This window comes from Podarcis gaigeae (genome assembly GCF_964106915.1).
Source record: "Podarcis gaigeae genome assembly, chromosome: 10".
Classification (NCBI taxonomy): domain Eukaryota; kingdom Metazoa; phylum Chordata; class Lepidosauria; order Squamata; family Lacertidae; genus Podarcis; species Podarcis gaigeae.
This window is the reverse complement of record NC_139686.1, coordinates 37,750,566-37,772,084: the sequence shown is the minus strand read 5'-3', so window position 1 is coordinate 37,772,084 and position 21,519 is coordinate 37,750,566. Positions and strand designations below refer to the sequence as shown.

The 21,519-nt window shown below is 38.1% G+C and overlaps 1 protein-coding gene and 1 long non-coding RNA gene across 10 annotated transcripts in view; one reads left to right on the top strand and one right to left on the bottom strand.

Moving 5' to 3' along the window:
• CEP290 (centrosomal protein 290) overlaps positions 1-21,519 on the bottom strand; it is a 47,371-nt gene that overhangs the window by 21,806 nt on the left and 4,046 nt on the right. For 2 of the 8 annotated variants that reach the window (XM_083698848.1, XM_083698847.1), the window contains exons 6-33: positions 20,668-20,811; positions 19,752-19,805; positions 18,836-18,988; positions 17,969-18,151; positions 17,575-17,664; positions 17,370-17,492; positions 15,323-15,343; positions 15,104-15,227; positions 14,042-14,214; positions 13,315-13,477; positions 12,354-12,454; positions 12,134-12,221; positions 11,450-11,562; positions 10,504-11,076; positions 9,920-10,012; positions 9,481-9,565; positions 9,004-9,146; positions 7,886-8,050; positions 7,337-7,486; positions 6,695-6,810; positions 6,051-6,153; positions 5,426-5,656; positions 4,791-4,964; positions 4,247-4,358; positions 3,445-3,650; positions 2,630-2,781; positions 696-807; positions 112-567 (exon numbers count right to left, since the gene is read on the bottom strand). In XM_083698848.1, coding sequence (XP_083554974.1) covers positions 112-567; positions 696-807; positions 2,630-2,781; positions 3,445-3,650; positions 4,247-4,358; positions 4,791-4,964; positions 5,426-5,656; positions 6,051-6,153; positions 6,695-6,810; positions 7,337-7,486; positions 7,886-8,050; positions 9,004-9,146; positions 9,481-9,565; positions 9,920-10,012; positions 10,504-11,076; positions 11,450-11,562; positions 12,134-12,221; positions 12,354-12,454; positions 13,315-13,477; positions 14,042-14,214; positions 15,104-15,227; positions 15,323-15,343; positions 17,370-17,492; positions 17,575-17,664; positions 17,969-18,151; positions 18,836-18,988; positions 19,752-19,805; positions 20,668-20,811 — 4,401 coding nt within the window. The remainder of the gene's footprint in view (positions 1-111; positions 568-695; positions 808-2,629; positions 2,782-3,444; positions 3,651-4,246; positions 4,359-4,790; positions 4,965-5,425; positions 5,657-6,050; positions 6,154-6,694; positions 6,811-7,336; positions 7,487-7,885; positions 8,051-9,003; positions 9,147-9,480; positions 9,566-9,919; positions 10,013-10,503; positions 11,077-11,449; positions 11,563-12,133; positions 12,222-12,353; positions 12,455-13,314; positions 13,478-14,041; positions 14,215-15,103; positions 15,228-15,322; positions 15,344-17,369; positions 17,493-17,574; positions 17,665-17,968; positions 18,152-18,835; positions 18,989-19,751; positions 19,806-20,667; positions 20,812-21,519) is intronic. The other 6 variants (XM_083698850.1, XM_083698849.1, XM_083698854.1 and 3 more) reach the window with 4 other exon arrangements.
• Positions 819-13,781, top strand: LOC310825736. Of its 2 annotated transcripts, XR_014555499.1 has the most exons (3): positions 819-2,023; positions 7,390-7,541; positions 13,450-13,781. It is a non-coding gene; the product is annotated as an uncharacterized lncRNA (long non-coding RNA). The 2 variants fall into 2 exon arrangements; XR_014555500.1 differs by lacking the exons at positions 819-2,023; positions 7,390-7,541 and adding an exon at positions 12,479-13,007.

Sequence of the window (21,519 nt, the reverse complement as noted above, 5' to 3'; positions counted from 1 at the left end):
TTGGCTAATCAAGGCAATAAAAATGAAAAATCAAATCAAACATACCCCAAAACTTTATCTGAACTGAGAGTCAATTCTCAAATATATATTTAAAGTTGTTATATCACAAACCTTCTGTGCTCCTCTTGTATCTTTCAATGTGGCTATTAGTTCTTCTAATCCTTTTAACTTTGTCTCCAACTCCAGTGTTCTGTTCTCTGCGTTTCGGCGCTCCTGCTGAGCAAGCTGGACCTCATCCATAGTCTTAAGTTTGTCATTCTGAAGCTGAATCATAGTTTTGGAGAACTTCTCCTGCTGAGCCAGGGGCAAAGCACCACTGAATTGTCGTCGCAGTGACTGTACAGTCTGGCGGAGATGCTTAGCTCTATTCCTCCCCTCGAGTCGTGTATAGTACAATGCTTGCTCTTTATCATCCAGTTTCTGCTCTAGGCGCATATTAGCCACCTCCATCTTCTGAAGTTTTGACATGGCAGCCTCTAACTTGGCCACAGAAGTGGCTTCACTAACCTGAAGGGCTACGATATGTTGATGTAATTTTGCAACAAGTGTTTTTTCATCTGATTGTGCCTGAATGGCAAGTAAGATAAAAATATATATAAAATCAAATGCATTCGCCAAGCATTTACATGGTATTGGGCTTATTATCTGTGTCACAGGGATGAATGGTTATGCTTCTAAGCAGAGATAGCCCATACCTGAAAATCCAAAATCTGCATTCTGAGCGATTCCACTTCTTTCTCTCTGGATTGCTGGCGATTCTCCAAAGCATCAACTTGCATCTTGGCAATATCAGACAGCTCTTTTAGCCTAGCAAGACAAGTGAAACATATTTACCAAAAAAGACTGCAAGGGTAACAGTATTCCCTTTTTCTTTTCCCCCCAATATGCAAATAATAAACAGTACTAAAAGGATATATGTTGAATGGAACTACTGCACATTTAAGGCTAGCAGATGAAAATGTCTAGCAGATGAAAAAGCTGTTTGAGCCTCAATGCCTGAAGACCGTTTACAGGTTGAGAATGTGGTTAAAACCTGAAACATTGTCGCAACAGCACTATCACTAGGTCCATATGCAGTGCCACATGGAACAGTTGTGTCACACAACACTACTGAGTTTTGATGCTATAAATGAGCTGTTTACATTAAGTTGTAGCCCACCACATACTGGCTGCATTCATATGCAACACGGTTTAAAGCTATGTGGACAAGCTACAGCAAGCCTGAGCAAAATATCTGGCCCCCAACACTGCCCCTTTCGCATTCTTCTGCAGGTCTGGTGAAAGGACATCTTCAGAGTTTAGTTTCCCTTTTAAAGACTCTTGACTTAGGATTACATTTCAACCAGGTACATTTCATAGGAAGCCATTTTCAAACCCTAGGTTCTGCTGGCTTGTGAAACCATTGTTTGATCCTTGGTTTGTGCATAACGCTAAGCCAAGATACTATAACTTAGCAGAGGCCTTCTGAATACAATGGCGAAGCAGGGCTCATTTAAGCCAGGTACTTCATTTGGGCTCATTGAGCCTCATCCATACAGCACTAAACCATGATTTCACATTAAAGTCATACCTCGGGTTACAGCCATTTCAGGTTGCGTCTTTTCGGGTTGCTGACCGCCAAAACCCAGAAGTACCGGAATGGGTTACTTCTGGGTTTCGGTGGTCGCGCATGCGCAGAAGCGCCAAATCTCAACCCATACGTGCGCAGACACAGGTTGTGAACGTGCATCCCGCATGGATCACATTCGCAAGCCGAGCATCCACTGTACAAAGCAATCCAGACCACTATGTTAAACACGTCTAGGTTTTTTTTATAGCTGCTTCCAAACATAGATTCTATTCTGTGGAATTGCATAGGTTTCAGTTGCTGACGCTGTATAATTTTTTGTAATGTTTTTATATATTTATTATGTATTTTATACCTGCACACTCTGCCTTACAGACCTTTTCCCACCTCGCCTGGAAAGGCTGGGCCCTGACTGACTTCAGCTACAAAAGCTGAGGCTGTTGAACAGACTCTTAGGTTGTGATATTGTTTTTGTATCTTTATTTTTGTAATTTATTATTTATGTGGGTATTTTCAATTTGGTTGTGTATTTTCTGATGTGATTTCTTTGTTGTTTATATCTACCTTTGTTAATTTGTAATTATGTAAATATTTTCATGTCGTAAGCCACTGTGAGGATGGTTTTAACTATGGAAAGGCAGAATACAAATACAATAATGCGTGTATGTTTACTCTTTTATGATTATTTTATCATAAAGCTGCCTGAAAAAATGACCGATAAAATTTTAATTAAGCAAAACTAGACTCCAAAAAGCAGCATGCATACACAATTTCAACATTTCCTTTGCAAATCTTCCCCAAAGTCCTCCCAATTACTCTTTAAACTTCCCCCAGGTCATAAAGCAGCTCCAGGATGAGGAATGGTTGGGTTTTAAAGTGAAAAACCAGTGTCATTCCCCACAATTTTCCCTTTAAAAGGCTCCCATGACATGTGTGCATGCATATAAGGGCAGAGGGGGGCAGTTCTAGAGGGAAATTCAAATAAATTTGGAAGTATTCTCCCCCCCCCCCCCGCCACCTCTTCTACGCAGGGCTGAGTAATGCAAGAACCTTTAAACTTACTTTGATACTTCAATCTTGAGCTCAGTTTCACTTTTCTCCAGGTCCATAATTCGACGTCTATCTGCCTCGCTGACTGCTTTACTCACACTGCTTGATAGTTCATCTCGCAAAGACTGTTCCACTTTCTGTGCTTCAAGGTTGATCTTTGTAAGCTAAAACATGGCAAGTTTGGGAAAGATATTCAGAATCAGAACACTACATTCAGTCCAAAACAACAACCTGTTAGTACATGGGTAGACAACATGCATTATCAGGTGTTTGTGGCACTCTTTGATAGGATTATGAGGACTCACAGCATGCACAGCTGGCTGTAATGTAGAACACCAGCATGTCTTTCCTGGGCTGAATTTCCGCCTGCTCTGACTACTTCAAGATACAGGAGCCTTACAAACACTAACTACAAACAATGTTGGATTCAGCTTGTGATAAACTTGCCCCCAAACGCCACTCTCTTAGTTCATGTGCCTCAAGAATTAACTGGGTGAGAGAAATGGAATGAGAGCCTTTCAGCAGAATGAACCAACATCCTGCATATTCACATTAATCCACAGTTTATTTCTAACTACAGTTTAATGTGATGTTTGGCTTGGTCATAAAGCTGTTTCTTCTAGGTGTTAGGAATTTGTCAACCTTATATGCCTACTTTTCCACCTTACTCAATAGTGTCAATAGATGCAATATCTCTAAATGAATCTAGCTCCAAGAAACTATTGGGGGGGGTGCGGAGGAATGATAGGAGTAATTAAAGAGAACAGTATGCTAATGCATTTTCCAACACCTTAAGCAAACTATGTAATCACAGCTCAGCAGCCAACCTCAGCAAACTTTGTTTCCAGTTCAAAATTGCGTTCTTCCACTTGTTTTAATGTGTTCCGTAAGTGTTCATACATTCGCTGGGAGTGCTCTGCCCTTTGCCTTTCATTTAGTTCTTTCATTTCCAGCATAGTAATTTTCTTAGAAATCGAAACAATCTCACTGTTTGTTATGGCTTTTGTGGCCTTATCTGTAGCACTGTCTCCGCCTACAAATTGACAATAATATAAATGGAAAAATTTAGTGACAGACACATTTTAAAAACAAAACAATATAAAATCTGCAGTACAGAACAGAGGCAGAAATCTTCAACTTTTTCAAAATATTTAAAACATCTTCTTTTGCATAGTTCAGAACTGGAATATCATTTATAATTGCCCTTTACCTTGTTTAGTTATTATTACTTCCCTTTTTTATCAAAGGGACTGGGTTGATCTTTTCAGACTTTGGCAAAATCTTGACAGGATAGCTCACTTCTAATACACTATAGGGGTTGTCTTCGCAAATAAAACACTCTAATAACAGGTAAGTTGTACTAATGATCACAGATACCTTTGGGGATATATTGAGCTCAACATCATTTTCCCTTTTATTTTTCCCTTTAAAAAAAGGTCTAGGCTTGTGTGAATACCATTTAAGAATACTAACAAGCTTTCAAGTGAATGTTGGGATTCTTGTTAATTTAAGAATAAGAAGGCTTGTGTTTCAAAATGTTGTTCAACTCTACAGTTTAAGGTACCAGGTTTACAGAGAAAACATGTATCATCTCATTGCAATAAAATGATCATAATACAATGCACTCACCCAATTTTGCTGTTTGCTCCCAAGCTTGTTCAAGTGTATGAAGTTTCTCTTTTGTAATTTCCAGCTCCTTGTTTAAAGACTCAATCTGTTCTTTCAGGGATGCATTTTCACGCTATATGGCATGGCAAGATGTAGCACACCAAAAACAATTTAAAGACAAATTAAAATATAATAACAGTTTAAAAACAAAACAAAAATATTGCTTTGTGCAAGCAGTGAGAGAATGTTAGACACCAATTAAAAGAAAGAGATCCAACCGCACAGTGCTTTCCCCTAAGTTAAAGTGTAAGTAGCTTTCAAAAGAGATCACTATGAAAAGCACACCTAAGTATATCCTTCCCTCTCTGTTTTTATAGTTAAAGCACTAGTGGTCTGTAATAGTATTTGGGAAGGACAATAAAAAGTTTGTTTTCCTTTCAACTCCTGGCAGCTGAACATTAGGCAGCTGAATCTTCTGCTGGACCTGCACTACCAGCATAAAAATGAGATGGAGAAATGTAGATACTCAATCTAAAGTTATCTCAAAGTAGCATGGTAGTATTACCTCTAAGTGCTCCAAATTAGTTGTTCTTTGAACAAGCAAGTTATCTTTTTGTAGCATATCCCTGTATTTAGCCGTTAATTCATTATACTGCTTATTAGCCATTTCCAGATCATTCAGAGGTACACAATCATCCAACGCTTTCTGCAATGCTGCCATCTTGAAAGTTGCCATTTCCTGAACAAAGAAGGAAGAAACAGTCTATATGGCATTCGAAAAAGGAGGAATGCTGAAGGTGCACACAAAAATACTGCAGCAGGTCACTAGGAATATAGAAGCCAAACTGCACTGTGAGAATAGCTGTGGCATATATTGAAAAGTGCAAAAACAGCTTGGATTTTGCAGACACTTGGAAAGAGTACATGATAAATCCTATTGAAAAAGTGAAGTATCGAGGCTCCACACAATCAGGACATCTGATCTGAGTAGGAATATGACCCATATGGTGCTCTTATGAGCAGCTTGTGTGCAACACTTGGGATTCCTTTTCAAATGTTGGGTGGCACACAGTCGGTGCTGCCTGAGGATGTGATGCTGGAAATGGTTCAGGAAGCACAACCTCACTGCTGCTTTGCATACAAAAGCGTCTTGCACACAATCGTCATCTGAGTAGAGCTGGCATGATATATAAAACATACCTTAAACCTTTGCAAACGGCCAATCTTTTCTCCAACTGCAGCCTCCACAGCTATTAACTCGGCCTTCATCTTCTCATTCTCTTTCCGGAGATGCTTCTCCATTTCAAGTACGGTCGTGTACTGCCTTGCCAGTGACCTTTCATTTACCCTCAGAACAGTTATTTTTCTACTGTAGTCCGCAAATAGCCGTTTAAAGTCATCACTATTCTTTTCAAGTGCATCTAATAAATTCTGCGGGAAGATTAAAAACATCACTGGCACTGTGATGTGAGTATTAACATGTATTTTAAGCAGTCTGTGGCATTGATCTAGCTAAACAGAAGCAGATACATTGGTGCATAACAGGCCTCTTCTCCCCTCCTCCCAGTCCTATGTACTCTTGGAAAAGCCACTCCTGAGAACCGCATGAGATGAGCCATGGGCATGAGAGAAATCACTGCAAATCTCCCCTCAAAAACCTTGCCAGACCCCACATTATTCTTTATAAAATAATCCAACCTTTAGAAACAGCATTTCAGGAGATGAAAGGGCATTTCAGGAGATGAAAGGTGGGAAGGCCTTGTTGTCTCAGGTGGAACTTGTCATTCCTGGCACCTAAGCCCATGAATATAGGATCACTACTTACATAATATTCTTTTATTTTTACATCATCTTGCTCCTTTTGATGTTCCAATCTTTTCTTTTCTTCTTGTATTTTTTCACCAGCAGTATGCCAGTGTTCCCTTTCACTAAAATAAGTAAATGGATGTTTAGAGCTTTTTTTCCTTTTTGTAAAACACATTATTGCAACTATTGTGTCATATTGTGCTAGGTAAAATCTGAAGTCTGAAAGTTCAGAACAAAACATTTATAAGCTGTCAATAGAGGGGAAACAGATTTTGGAAAGAGCAAGTTAACTCTTCCATCAATGCAGAGCATGGCTGAATATAAGTATTATGTACTAGAGCTGAACAATCCTTGGCACCAGAATTATTAAGGGTATTTGAAACCCTTTTAATTAATTTATATTTATTTAATATGAATAAAAAACTATTAATAAACTTTTTTATTAAGTACTAATTTATTAAGTTTTATTAACAACATTAGTTTGCTGCCCCATAACTATTTTCTAGAAAAAAATACAATTTTTGTTCCAAAAAAGATAAAAATACACTATTTAACTGTAGTGTTCGATTTTATGGTTGCATTGTAATTCACCTAGAAACACCTTATTTATTGTAATTCACCTTCTTTGGCTACTATACCAAGATATCATCCTTAGAATTATACCTTTGATATTCTTTATACAGCAAGCCTTGCTGGTGGCGGGCAACAGCAACTTTCCTTTTATAGTCTTCTAGCGCTTCTTCTAATTTCTTCAGCAGCTTCTCTTTATTTTCCAGTTCCTAATGATACACGTCAAATTAATGACATAGCTTTCTGGCATATAACATATGAGATATCTCAGCTTCAATTCTAATGGATAAAAAATATATAAAATGAGAGTGCCTTCCTATAGCTATATGCTTTCTGAATTAAAATATTCTACAAAGACTGACCTCATCACATATATTTGTCTGTGGGAAAAGTTGCAGTTCAAGATGTAATATCAGTTTTCACCTTAAATAATAATATCAAGGTTATATAAAAGATATGTGAACAGGATTTTGTTCCTTTCACTATTACTTTAAAAACCATTTGTGAGATACTGAACTGCCATGAAGAAGAAACTTTGAATATAGAATGCTCTGTTTTTCATTAAAATACTGCATCGCTTTGAAACCACCATGGTATATACATACATATGCACATACGTGTGTGTGTGTGTGTGTGTGTGTGTGAGAGAGAGAGAGAGAGAGAGAGAGAGAGAGAGAGAATGGACAGAGGTAAACATGTTAAAATACACCAACTCATCAGTTTTAAAGTATTTACCTGCAAAAGATATATTAAATATTCATTCTGTGAATTTATTATGTTTACACTAGATGGAGCCATTCCTTCCGGAAGATTTACTGCTTTGAACACCATACCGGCATCTTCTGATTGCCGCAGCAAATGGATCTCATTTTCTAAAGAGGCAACCTGAAACATATAAGCAACAATAGGGCGCAAAGAATCACTGAAAAGCTTTAAATATGTTAAGTATATCATTTACATGTATTGCAAAATATTGTCATTACTAGCCAGAAAGCTTACACCAAATAAAAATGTTTCTGAAGCGCCACAATTTTTAAAAAGCGGCTTTCAGTGATGGTCAGATGAGCAGCTGTTTGGGTGTGCAGAAGTGACAGCATCACTATCAGGGTCCCAGTACGCACCCATAACCCCCCACACTAAAGCAGCACTGTTTCAGTGGGTCCTCCTTTGTCTATCAATAAAATCTTGCATGACACATATGAGGAGCTGTGGAAAGAAACCCATGTGTACTTCACTTTGTATTGCTACCTAGGCTACTTTTGAAGGCTAAGATAGGCTGCATACCTTAGCATTTGCTTTTGAAAGCTGATTGGAAAAATTCACTGCTTCTTTTTGTGCTTCCCTCAGTTCCGTCCTTAATTCTTCATTTCGTCCTGTTAGTTGGTCAACTTGCGTCTTTAAATGTATGCTAGCATCGAAGTTTCCTTCTGTATTCTTTAATTCAATTGCCTGCCAACAATTGTTTCACCATAAAAGAAAGTAAGTGCTTTCCATGAAGTTAAACTCTCTTCTCCTAGCCCTACATGGAGATACAAGTCTGGTAATTTTCCCCATGCAGAAATGCACTCTACCAAACGCCTAGATTCCTCTGTTAACAAATACATGCCAAGTTCAATTAAAACTATATAAAGCCAAACAGTAAATCTGGCCATTTAAAGAGTAAAACATGCTATCTGCATGAGGAATAAAACTGCAATGGAAAGGAATATTGCAAAAGTGTGATTCTACATATGGCGAATGTATTGGGGGAGTGTGGACCTTTTCTGAAGCTGTTAATTCAATTACCACATGATTTGTATAGCATTTAGCACACAGGACAGACAAGAATCAAACTGGGAAGTGCAGCTCAGTTGCTTAGCCGCTGCACTACAGCAGCTTGACTACTATGCAAAGCAGATTCCCTGAGGGCACACTACAGCAACAGTCCAAGCCAAAAATCCCAACGCCCAAGTCTTTCCTTTCTTCCACTTTGCCTGTCAAAGGGAGGAAGCCAACGCAGATTGGCTCTTTACACTAGGTCATGGCCCTGTGACCATTTGCTGAAGAGGGATAAGAAAGGCTCAAAAGAGATACCCTATGCCTTCCAGTGCAGACCATATCATAGTTGGAGAGAACAGCCTCCCCAGATAACAATTATGTAGGAAGGAAGCAAAATCCTTAAATTTCAACACAAGTTTGCAAGCACCTGAACTATATTTTTGCTGCCCTAGTTGTTTAAAAAAAATTCTACAACCCATTCAAAGTATTTGGTAAGGATACACTTTCCCCTCCAAAACCCAATTTCCTTTATCGTCTCATACCTGTGTCATGATGTACATAAGGCAAGCAATCATGAAATCTTTTTAGCGTTTTCAGCTACACAGATTCAGCTAAGCTAAGTAAGTAATGAAATACAGACTTACATTTACTAATCGTTCCAGACTAGGAATGATTACAGCAGTTTCTCCACCTTTCACACCTGGATCTTTCTGCATGTCCTTTATAGCTTGTAGGATTTCTTTCATGCCTTCTTCAAGGTGCTTATTTTCTTGCACCAATTCTTTTACTGCAATTACATTACATATAGTTCACTTCCGCACGCTTTGCATCAGACAATTGCAAGTTCATATGTATTTCAGCTGGGTTTCTAGTTATGGTATCCACACTTCCAAGAGGAGATATTAGTGAATTTTAGCAAGAGTTCTTACTCAAAACGATTTATTCAGAAAATATTTTCAAACTTGGATTCAATGTGGATACTACAGGGTTTGCAAGATTTATAAAACAAAACAACAAGATGGTGTATTTTTGCCTAACCATTGCTTTAGCACTCTTATTTTATAGGCCTAACCATTGCTTTAGCACTCTTATTTTATAGGTAAATTAAAATTTATGCTTACATTTCAATTGAAACTTGGCTATCATGGCCCTGTTTTGTTCCAAGTCCCTGTTACGTTCCTCTAATTCTTTGGTAAGGTAGTTATTCTGCCAATAAAAACAGAATTACCATAAAAATGTGTTTCCAGAACTTTAAAAAGGCTCATTTTTTAAACTGAGTTGTTGAAAAAATGTTAAATGAGACAAAATATCATATCTAACCTGCATTTTGAACAATGTATGACAGCATATTGCATTTCATGTATTTCAAACAAAACAACAATAATGTTTTTGTAATAAGGAGATAATAATAAAAATAAGAATGTTTTTGTAAAAAGGGAACACTACAATTTGAATGACAGTATATTCAGTCAAATAATACTAAGTTATTAGAAAAATACTTATTAGTCTCTTAATATGGACTATCATGACTTTATCTCTCAGGGGGAAACCCTGAACTACCTCAAACTCCTGGCTCCTGTGTCTGTCAAGCTCTAGCTCTGCGCTTTTATTCAGGGTATTCTTGGCGAACAAGTCTTTCAATATCTGCTCGTTCTAGAGAACAAGTAATAATTAATGCTTTTGAATTTCAACTCCTAAAGACTTTTACATTCTATATGCCTCACAATTCAGTTTTAACTATTTGCACTTGCCTTTCATAATGAGTCACAACAAGGTATCTATCAATAACACAGTCACTGCCGTTTTACTGGGATGATCTTATTTGTAATGATGCAATGATACCACCATTCTCAAACACTTTTATGGGTGAGTACAGCCAATCTTAACATCAGACAGTGACAAATAATTGGTTCAGATTTCTGAAGTCCCAGTCTTTGTGCCTTTACTCTAGAAAGCATATATATATATATTTATTACATGTTTGCAAATGTGGCACATTCATCTGTATTGCAGTGGATTAGTTTTAAATATGAAATTGTTTTTTACTTGGTAATTGCTTCATTATGTTTCAAATGAAGCGATTCATAAACAAAACAAAACAATTATGGAAGGCACAAATTTAAGCACATATGAAGATGTCTCACCTCTGACCTAAGGAACATTAATTCACTCCTCAACTGCCTTATAAGACTCTCAACTCGATCTATCTGATATGTATTCATTCGCAGGCCACAATCAAGTCCTTCATCCATGTGTTCTACTGGCCATGATTCTGGAAAATAGATCTGGTCTTTCTCCATCTCTCTCATATCAGTTCTTAAATCCAACAATTTTATTTCAGAATTGTCCTTCTCATCTCGCAACAGGACCTCCTGCACTACGTAGGAGGACACTGGCTTTCCAAGCAGAGAAAGAGGCAGCCCTTCCTGGAAATCCAGTGACAGGGTCTGAACCCGAGATGCTTCAGTTCTCTCCATCTGCCTTTCCTGTCTTTGTCGTCTTTTACTAGCCCTTTGTTTCCCTTGCATAGCAGAAAATGATAGTGGACAGTCTGCTCTCAGTTCTTTCGATTCACTGTAACTGACCGGACATAAAGCTTTCCCTAGCATTTCTTTAGATTGCTGCTTTACAGAACTGTAAAGTTCCTCTACTGTAAAAGACTCGGAGCCATCACAGTTATCAGTCACTTGTATCTCTGAATCAAGCTGAAAACTCAACTGAAAAGAAAAGAAGATATGCTTTCACTTTTTGAGAGAAATAAACTTTTAACACATTCCAGATCTTCTCAATCCATTCCTCAAAGTTTTACTTTTTTCCTCTGTTGCCTCCCACAACTCTGAGGGAAAAGAGTATCTCTTTAGGAAAAGCTATGCTTTTCTTTCTGTACTATACTAATTGATATTTACAGAATAAAGCATTCATTATACGTGAAAGCAATTAACAAGATGGCCACACATTAAATAATTTCAATATAGATTTTTTTTTTATGCAATGCTTTATTTTTATTTTAAAAAAAGATATTTCAATGATACTCCAATCTAAGAAATCAGTCAAAATGGAATTTACAATGAATAAAACTTAGGCCATTACCTTTTCTTTAACCTCATCAACGTTAACTGTACTCATAAACTCATATTTACTCCTTCTCATCTTCAGATCTTCAGTAAAGGTATCAATCAGCTGTAGGTCATCTGTATCCAATCCTAATCAGAACAAAGTTTACAAGCAGTACTTTAAAATTTAAAACAATGCAAGGCTGACCTCAGTAGTGATAAAAAGTCTCAAAAGCAAGTCATGTGAAAAAAACTCTGTATGTAACTTAAAAGAAAGATCTCTCATTATCTCTGAGGAGCCTGCAGCACAAAAACACTGGTCCTCACGCATCCAACCTGATTTAGGAAGAGATTAAGGGTCTAGATAGAACACAGATAGGAACTGGCCAACCCAGATGCCGAGATCTCACAGGAGGTAGATATTGCTTAAACGAAACAACAATTTAGCAGATCAGATTACCTAGGGAGGTTTAGCATCTCCCTCTAGATATATATTCAAAGGCAAATGCTATAATCATCAGTTTAGGACTGTCACAGAAGCCCAAGACCACACTAGATTCCCAACAAGAGTTCAATGAATTTGAGAAGGATTGTTTAATTCGTTTCCTCAGCGGTACCAAAAATTCATTATTCAGACTGTTCCAAGAGATAAAGAAAGATGTTCTTCTGGAATCATCTATTGTTTGCTGCATGGCGCAAAGTAACTTCAGAGACAGCCTACCTAATGTTGCAGCTCTTCTTCCTTTCTCCTGAGCCAGTTTACGAATATGTTGTTTCAGGGCAACTCTTTCTTCTTCTAGTCTTTCAATCTGTAATGTATTCAAATGCCTAGAATTATTTATTTATTTATTTATTTATTCAATCTTATTGAAACAGTATGGAGATGAATCAACTGAGATGCTTAGACAAGAAAATCACAACTATGTCCATTTATCACTTGCCTCTTTCAGCAGGATTTGGTTTTCAGCCTTGTACTGCTGCTGTTTCAGTGCTTTGCTGTTTCTAAATTCCGTTAAATCAATCATTGTCTTGGGATCAAGACCTGAAATGTAATACATTGCAGAAATTTGTATATTCAATTAGAAGAATTCCAGTCAAGGATGATGGCCTGAGGGATCTAGGGTAGGGAGGGAATTGTCGCCCTACATATCACTCAGTTGGATATTTTTGCTAAGATCCTCATTTAGCCAGCCACACTAGGAGCAGTCCTCAGCCGTTGCTTTCAGCTTGTTCATTAAAGGCAGCAATGTGCTCTAGAATTCTCTAACTGCACTCTCATATACACTTATGAACATGCAGTAGGTGGCAGTTCTAGACACTTCCTAACAATGGCAAATAAACCAACTCTCAGATCCTAGTGAAACGTTTCTCACACTGTCCCTGGTGCAGCAGTGAGAGACTACTACTTCTGTAATTAATTAGTTGTACTTTCCACTTTTGGCACAGGGATCATAATAAGCCCTGGATCTCTTGCGCTGAGGGAAGGTGGGGAGCGAGAGGACCCAACCTTATGATTACATGATGCCAGATGGTCCTTCCCCACTGCCACAAAAAAATTCTGCAGTCCTTGTCCTAACACTGGAGCTTCAGTGTCAGTAAGTCAGTAAATATGGGTTTGCTGGGGCATACCAGGGGAACAACTGGTTCCTAAAGATGCAACACCTTTCCAGTATCCCAACATGTTCCTAAACCAGAGAGTATGATAAGCCCTGGAACAGGGGTAGTTCAGACCCATTTATTTCACTTCCATTGTTTCCAGTGAGAATAAAATAATTAAGGGGGAAAGGATGGAGCAGCACAAGAGGATCAATTGCCTTCAGTTCATAGTCCCCCTGGTCATAGGAAGGTTATCTAAGGGCCACTATACAATTAAATATCTCCAAGAGTTAACATGATACATACCCAGTCGTCCACGGAGGTCTTCATTTTCATCAAGAAAATCATTGATTTTAAGTTCAAGTTTGTTAACTTCTTTAATTAATGTTTCAATTTCATGATCCCTTATTTTAATTTGCTTTTTTAAATCTTTTATTTCAGCAACAGCATCTTCCAGGCCATAAATTCCCTTAGAAAAGGAAAAGCAGATAAACCAAGAAGTGCATTAACCAAATGGATTAACCAAGAAATATAGTAACACAAATTCACGGAAGATAAGGCTATCAAAGACTACTAACCATGATAGATATGTTCTACCTCTACTGTTGGAGACTTTTGAATACCAGCTGCTGGAAACCACAAGAGGGAAGAGGGCTGCAGCTACAAGCTTCCCACAGGCATCTGATTGGCACTATGAGAACAGGAGGCTGGACTAGATGGGCCACTGGCTTGATATATATATGCATAATTAAACTTAATGAATTTTCATCTTTTCTGTGGTTCTGCTATCATGATCACAAGACATCGACCTATTAATGGTCTAACAACTTTGGCTAATTTACGGTAATATATTCAAGGGAAGGGGCAGATCTGGCATGGACAGAAATTATAAATAAAGAAAAGGACTCCAGGACAAGATTCTTTCATCACCTCAGGGACATATTATTTAAAAGTATGTGTGACCCATTTAACAAATCTGCTATTTGTCTTCCCCATACCCTTTTAGAGTATTGTGCCAAATCAAACTACATACCGATTCATAATCTCTCATTCGTTTCAGAGTGTCAATAAGTTCTTTGTCCTTCTCCCTTGCATCAGCTTCTGCAAGTTCTGCTACCATTTCAGCTTCTTTGGTTTTCTGTTCCAACATATGTAATTTCTCTTGGATGTTCCCAATATGGCCCTGTTGAGCAGAAGATGACAGACCTAAAAAAATACAACAGACGTCCATAGAAAGTTGGTGAGAAACTAACTGGAAGACATACTGACAGTGAATTCAAATTAAGAGACTCATAGCAAGTAACAATCAAACCTCCTTCCCATCATATATATCTAATTCAGGAAGGGGAGAGCATTAAATATTCAGTCTTGCATATAAAAGCAGGAGCTTCTGTAAGAACTTGCTTACATGCAATAAGCAGGACCAGAACTGGGTGAGGTTTTCTCCAAAGGAAGGTCAAACATCTGCAGTTATAAGGACAAACCTGCCTGTGGAATGTGTGAGACCTCAGGAAGAATGGTTTATATTCATAAATGCACCATAAGACATACAACAGGAAATGAAATATCCATAAAAGGTTCAGGCCATTGGTAGGGAACCTCTGGACTTAATTAGATCCAGCAGGACATTTGGAATAACCAATACCTACCTCTCCCATACCTAACGTCCTCTGATGCAGACATGGGGAAAGCTTCAGCTACTGGGAAAGGAAGAATCCTCCTTCACAGCCATGGCTTGAAGTTTTAATCACCTGACATCATATTAACTCAGGTGATTGACTGGTGGGTGGTTTGGCCCACTTGTGGAAGTGGCCTGCAGAGGACTGGCCTCTGCATGTGGCCCTCCAACTGGTTGAAACGTATCATTATGAGGCCATGCAGACATAATGCTCCCACTCAGTAGTGGTCCACAAGAATATGTGCTTTCTTGTCTCATGCACAAAATCCACAGTATTAGTCACGATAAATGGGTTCAGCACAGACAAGAATCATGGTTAACACTAACCAAACTTGAGTCTTAACCAGGTTATAAAATCAATTTCAAATCCAATCAAAACATATGGCTAAAGTTACACAAAACACATAAACAAGTTACTTTTTTCTTTTTGAAGCTCTCTTTTCATGTCCTCAATAAGCACTGCATTCTTTTCCATCTCTTTCGTATACTGTTCAACCTGTTCCGTGAGCAGTTTGATCTGACTGTCTCTTTCTTGCACACCCTGAAAAAATATAATTTGGTACCTAATTAATAGCACTGATAGTAAGCCATGAACAAACAAAAGATCAATCTTAAAAGAAAAACAGAAGTACTTACAACATAGAGTTCTGATATTATCTAGAAGAACGACAAGGAAAGGCAAAAGCAGCAAAAATAAAAGCAGAGAGGTAAAAATAAACATGCACATCCTGCATCATCATAAAAACGAGGAACTTTTTAAAAGCTAAACTCAATTTAATTTGTACTTTGGTCCAGACAGATATTACTTACCTTATACTGTTATATGAAAACAGAACTAACATTTTAACTGCATACAACAGTTTTTTTTTCATAATTTACACTAGGGTAACATATGCCAAAGAGCCACATGTTAGTTACTATGGGTACACAGTACATGCATGTGAAGTTTCCAAATTAAAATTATAGCATAAGAATTTTCCAGGGGTCCACAGATTTTGGGGGGAGAAGTGCTACCACCCCCCCCTCACTCTGCGCTTTTGGAGAAAGTACAAGCAAAAGGTAAACCAGAGGTTGCTGTTCATTGTTGAAGGCCCCACAGGCAGAACAGGCAAAGAAGTTGGCATGCTTTCAAATAGTGCCACAGCCCCACTGATGAATAGTGACCCTCAACTTCAGAGCTAAATGTTTAGTGTCTGAAGACCATAAGTTATACTCGGAGTGGATCCATTGAAATCAATAATCTCAGGTTAGTTTAAATTCCTTGATTTCAGTGTGTCTATTCAGTGTGTGACATAGTTGGGTATAATATAAGATTATAACATAATAAAATGTAAGCATGTGAAAGAAGGTATAGTTCATGCTGGAAAGGATATATAGATGTTTCAGCTGAGTTTATAGTAAGTTTTAATACATGCAGCTCATTAGAAAATGAAGCACTGTTTTAACAGATACACATTCTTGGTCTACAACACCTATTAAAATCCTAACACATGGAGAAGTCATCAGATTTCCCCTCCAAATGAAACTTAGGTTTCATATTTCATAAGTAGGAACCAGTGACGGTGAACCAGTGAACCTACTCTATAAGTAGGAACCAATCTGAACCAGCGAAGGTGGTGAAGGTCTAGTGTGAGTGTCTAGTGGTGGTTGGAGGATGGATTGTGGCTAACAGATTGAGGTTGAATCCTGACAAGACAGAAGTACTGTTTCGGAAGGACAGGCAGGTGTAGAGGACTCCCTGGCCCTGAATGGGGTAACTGTGCCCCCGAAGGACCTGGTACACAGCCTGGGAATCATTTTGGACTCACACTGTCCATGGAGGCACAGGTCAATTCTGTGTCCAGGGCAGCTGTCTACCAGCTCCACCTGGTATGCAGGCTGAGACCCTACCTGCCTGCAGACTGTCTCACCAGAGTGGTGCATGCTCTAGTTATCTCCCACTTGGACTACTGCAATGCGTTCTATGAGGGACTACTTTTTAAGGTGACCCAGAAACTACAACTAATCCAGAATGCGGCCGCTATACTGGTGACTGGGAGTGGCCACCGGGATCATATAACACTGGTCCTGAAAGGCCTACATTGGCTCCCAGTACGTTTCTGAGCACAATTCAAAGTGATGGTGCTGACCTTTAAAGCCCTGAACGGCCTCGGCCCAGTATACCTGAAGGAGCATCTCCACCCCCATTGTTGAGCCCAGACACTGAGGTCTTCCTCTGAGGGTCTTCTGCTGGCTCCCTCACTGCAAGAAGCGAGGTTACAGGGAACCAGAGAGAGAGCCTTCTTGTTAGTGGCACCCTCCCTGTGGAACACCCTCTCTTCATATGACAAGAAAATGACCAACTATATGACTTTTAGAAAACATATAAAGGTAGCCATGAATTGGGAAGTTTTTAATGTTTGATGTTTTAGTATGTTCTGATATGTGCTGTGAGCCAGCCAGATGGGCAGGGTAAAAATAATAAAATTATTATTAGTTAGTATTATTAAGATTAAGATTACATAATACACTGTACACTGAAAGCACATATATTGATGGTAAAATCTGTAATATCGCCACTCTAAAACAGGGACATAAAGTAAACTTCTGTTCATTGTGCAGTACTCTATACTCATGCATAGATTTCTAATGTTTGTTTAACACAAATATTTGTTTGGTTTCTTCTTATTGGACAGAAAACTACCTGCTGGAGGGCCATAACGCTACTCTTGTCAGCATCAAGGTGGGCCATTTTCAGTTTCTCTCTCAGAGTTAACAACATTTGCTGATACTCAATGATTTCTTCATCTTTAGAAGCCAAGATTCCCTGCAAAGCAGAATATGGTAAGGTGGAAAATCTTCAACAAAACATAAATCTTAAAAGGTAGCTGAAATAAAATATGCAATACCTTCCATTCTTCCACTTTTTCATTCACAGCTGCCATGAGGGGGTCATCTTCTTCATTCTTTGCTTTAAGTTGCTCCATTAACTCATGCACCTGTAAGATACCATCAATATATGATGCATCAAATATGACGTGTGAAAATACAAGCTATGAGTGTATTACTCCAGATGCATTAACAAAGGGAATCAATGGTAATCCAGTTTTTACTCTATTTGTTTACTGGATCAAATACTTATTTAATGATCAATTTGTCATCAGTCAGTGGTCACATAGGATGTGTCATCTTTCTGATTTGATCTTTCTGTTTTGGTCCATTGTATTCCAATTTTAAGGTCTTTTATAGTTGTACAGTATCTTTACTAATCTGCTTCTGGAAAGAAGGTAGGTTACATTTTACCTGAAACTTATACTGTTCCTTTTCCTTTTTTAGTTGGTCCACAACAATGTCAGATTGCTGCACGATAAGCTTCATTTTATTGTACTCATCAGTCATCTTTTCCATTTCTTGCACCGATTCTTCTAGATTCTTCCTCATTTCCTGATTCTGAGCCTCTAATTTTTCATTAGCTTCAGTCAAACTCTACGAATTTAAAAATAAAATATTTATAATGAGAAACCCATTTCAAAATTGAAAAAAGCCAGATCTGGCAAACTCCAAAATGGACTGATAGAGCCAACCCTGGATCCAAGTAAAGTAGGATGAATTTTTACCACAAGACCACCACAACTGACAACCACTGCTGAATCCACTGAAATATATTACTCACTTACTTCTTAGCCCCAAAGTCTAAAACAAAGCCATCTGCAACATTAATAATCAAGAGATCTTAGGAGCCATATCCTAAGTGTCATATTAACGTCCATCTAGAAAAATTGGAGCTATGCCATCTTCATATCAGCAGAAGATACAAAATTCACTGAATGCTGATGTTTTAAATTCTTCTGCTATTTTCGTGCTGCTGATTGTATCAATATACAGCAAAAAACAATTTGAATATTTTTTAATACACTAATACTTATATGCTGTTTTGGTCATTATTGTAGAAAAGCAGGATAAAAATAAATTAAAACACCACTGTAACAAATTTCTCTAGTTATTGAAAGGTGAAGTACTCATCACAATAACCCAAATTCCTAACTAAGTATCCTTGGCACAAGAAAGACTCCGAAAGTCCACTAGATAGAATGATACAGTCCGAAGATTTATATTAGATTCAAAATTCTGAAAATAAAGACAAGATAAGGGCAACCCCTTTAAGTTTACCTGAATTTCATCTAGATACTGGACAAGCTCGAAGTTCTTTTTTGATAACTGTGACCTGTAATCTGATTCTTCTCCTCTTCGTGAAAGAAGGGTTTCTTTTTGTGTATCTATCTGTCTCTGATAGTCAATTACATCCTGACGAAGTTGTTCATTCTGCATAAGACAAACAGGAGGAATTGGGAAAATTATACAAATCAAGCATTTGAAGTGTGCCAACAAATGCCACAAGTCAATGTGTGATCTACAGTATCTGAAACAAACTACAATATCACACACAAATATATCCAATAATCCTACAAACTATTAAGCTGAATACTCACCCTCTTTTTTCTTCGCTTTTTCTTCAAAGGAAATAGAGTAGAATAAGAAAGAAAATCAAGGCTAATTAACATATAACTTAGGAAAGCTTAAAAGTAAAAAGAAGGGAGCTGTTCATAATTGGCCAGGAAACATCAAAAAAGCACATTAACAGCGTAATGCTATGAAATTTATATTGGCAGTGGCTAATAAGTTAAAGTGAGAGGTCTTTGTGCAAGAAGGTGAGGATTTCCTTTCTCCTTGCATCAGAATTCACCCATCGCAGTGATTTAAATCATTCCAAATTAATGGGCCTAAATTTAAAAAATATATTTAGGACTTGGATACAAGCCAGAGGTAAGAAATGATAGACAGACAGCAGGTTAGAAGTACAGTGCCTGATAAAACAGTTGTGACAGTAAGACAAAGAAAACAAGCAGGTTATAAAGAACACCTATGAAACAGAAAATACTCCTTAGTAACACAAGTCCTTGCCGCCCTACAACAGAGTCTCACTCTAAATTATTTAAAATACTATTTTAAACCAGAGGAGGGAGGGAGAGCTGCATGCATGGGAGGAAAGGTCAATCAAACATTGATTCCAAAGTTCTTCACTAACCTCCCTTCTCAATTTGCTGTTTTCATTTTCTGCATCCTCATTCCGAAGGGCAAGCTAAAACAACAAAATTAGTTAGCTAAGAAAATGTATCAAGTTCAAAACGAAGGCATATTTTCCAGAAGTATCAACACTCCTGGAGTACATGAATAGTAAATATTGTATTATATATGCATAGATAGGTAGGTAAATAGATACACACAAACACACACAGGGGGAGGGCAGCTCCTGCTCGCATTTCTCATCAACCCTTCCTACCAACTACCCCAACAAACCCTTCAATGCTATTGCCAGTCCTCTTCCTTTACAACTCACCGAAAGCCCACATCCCCTCACAGCTCCTTAAACGAATTCAACTGATCTCAGCCTACCTGCCAACCCACCCCCACCATATTGCCAATCCCTCCCCCCTCACAGCTTGCTCCAATCCCAAGATCCCTCTGTACTGCTGCCACTGGGGAGGTGCAGGGGATTGAAGAGAACAAAATATTTCATCCCTTTGCTCCTCTTAAAACTGTACAAGACTGCACTGCATTACAGTGGTACCTCGGGTTACATACGCTTCATCTTGCAGACTCCGCTAACCCAGAAATAGTACCTCGGGTTAAGAACTTTGAATGAGAACAGAAACCGTGCTCCGGTGGCGCGGCAGCAGGAGGCCCCATTAGCTAAAGTGGTGCTTCAGTTTAAGAACAGTTTGGCGTTAAGAACGGACCTCCGGAACGAATTAAGTACTTAACCCGAGGTACCACTGTATATTTCTTATTTCCCGGTCTCATAGTGTATACACAACCTCTGTTTCGTGCAAATGCATACATCATTAACTTTTTTCCATTTCTAATGCTATTATTCAATACAAGTCTTCAATTTTATATTATTTTCCACAGTTTTACAGATGTCTACTTAAAATACTGCATACCTGTTCATTGACTTTCTTTTCTTTCTCCAGCTCCTTCTCCATATCTGCCAACTCTCTGTCTTTTTGTTCCATCTGCCTTTCCAGCTGACGGATCTCATCACGCAAAAAGCGAGTATCACGACCACCAGTAGATCGATGTGCTGCCTTAAAACACCATTAAAATATAACAAGCTATGAATGTGTTTCCAGTTAAGGTAAGCAGGACAGTACAGAACTGTTTTAATCAAAATTTCAACACACACACAAACACTTTGCATTCATTCATTCTGCACAAGTTGGGAAAAGTCAGGTTATACCTGACTTTAATCTAGTATTTGTACTGCAGGGTATTTCAGCTTCAAAAATTCAAATGGTTTAAAATAAAGGTATGTCTTAAAGGACTAACTATGCACAATTATATATATTTTAGCTGTTTTGCATTCCCACTATATAAAGGAAAATCTAAAAGTGATTTTGTTATAGCGTGCAGTAGGAACTTGCCTTTGCTACATTCTAAAGGCACTATGCTACAGATGAAACCTGTGATCAATATAGCTGTGATTTTGACCAATAAGGGTCTGACCTTCCTACAGTTAAGCAAATTCAAGTCCTGCTTATTTCATGTGCCCTTTGAAATTGCAGGACAGCGTTAAAAAATATCTAACTTTAAAAGGTTGAATTACACACTTACAATTTATAGTTATGTCCCCAAATGTTCTGTTTATGTTTAATCAAATAAAATAAAATGTTAAAAATAAAGACTAGAAACACAATCCTATTCTCCTCTCCAATGTTTACGATTGGAAGGGATTAGGATTATATGTAGTTTCCATCCTCCAGGGGGAGACTGCACAGAAAGAAAGCTAAACTTTC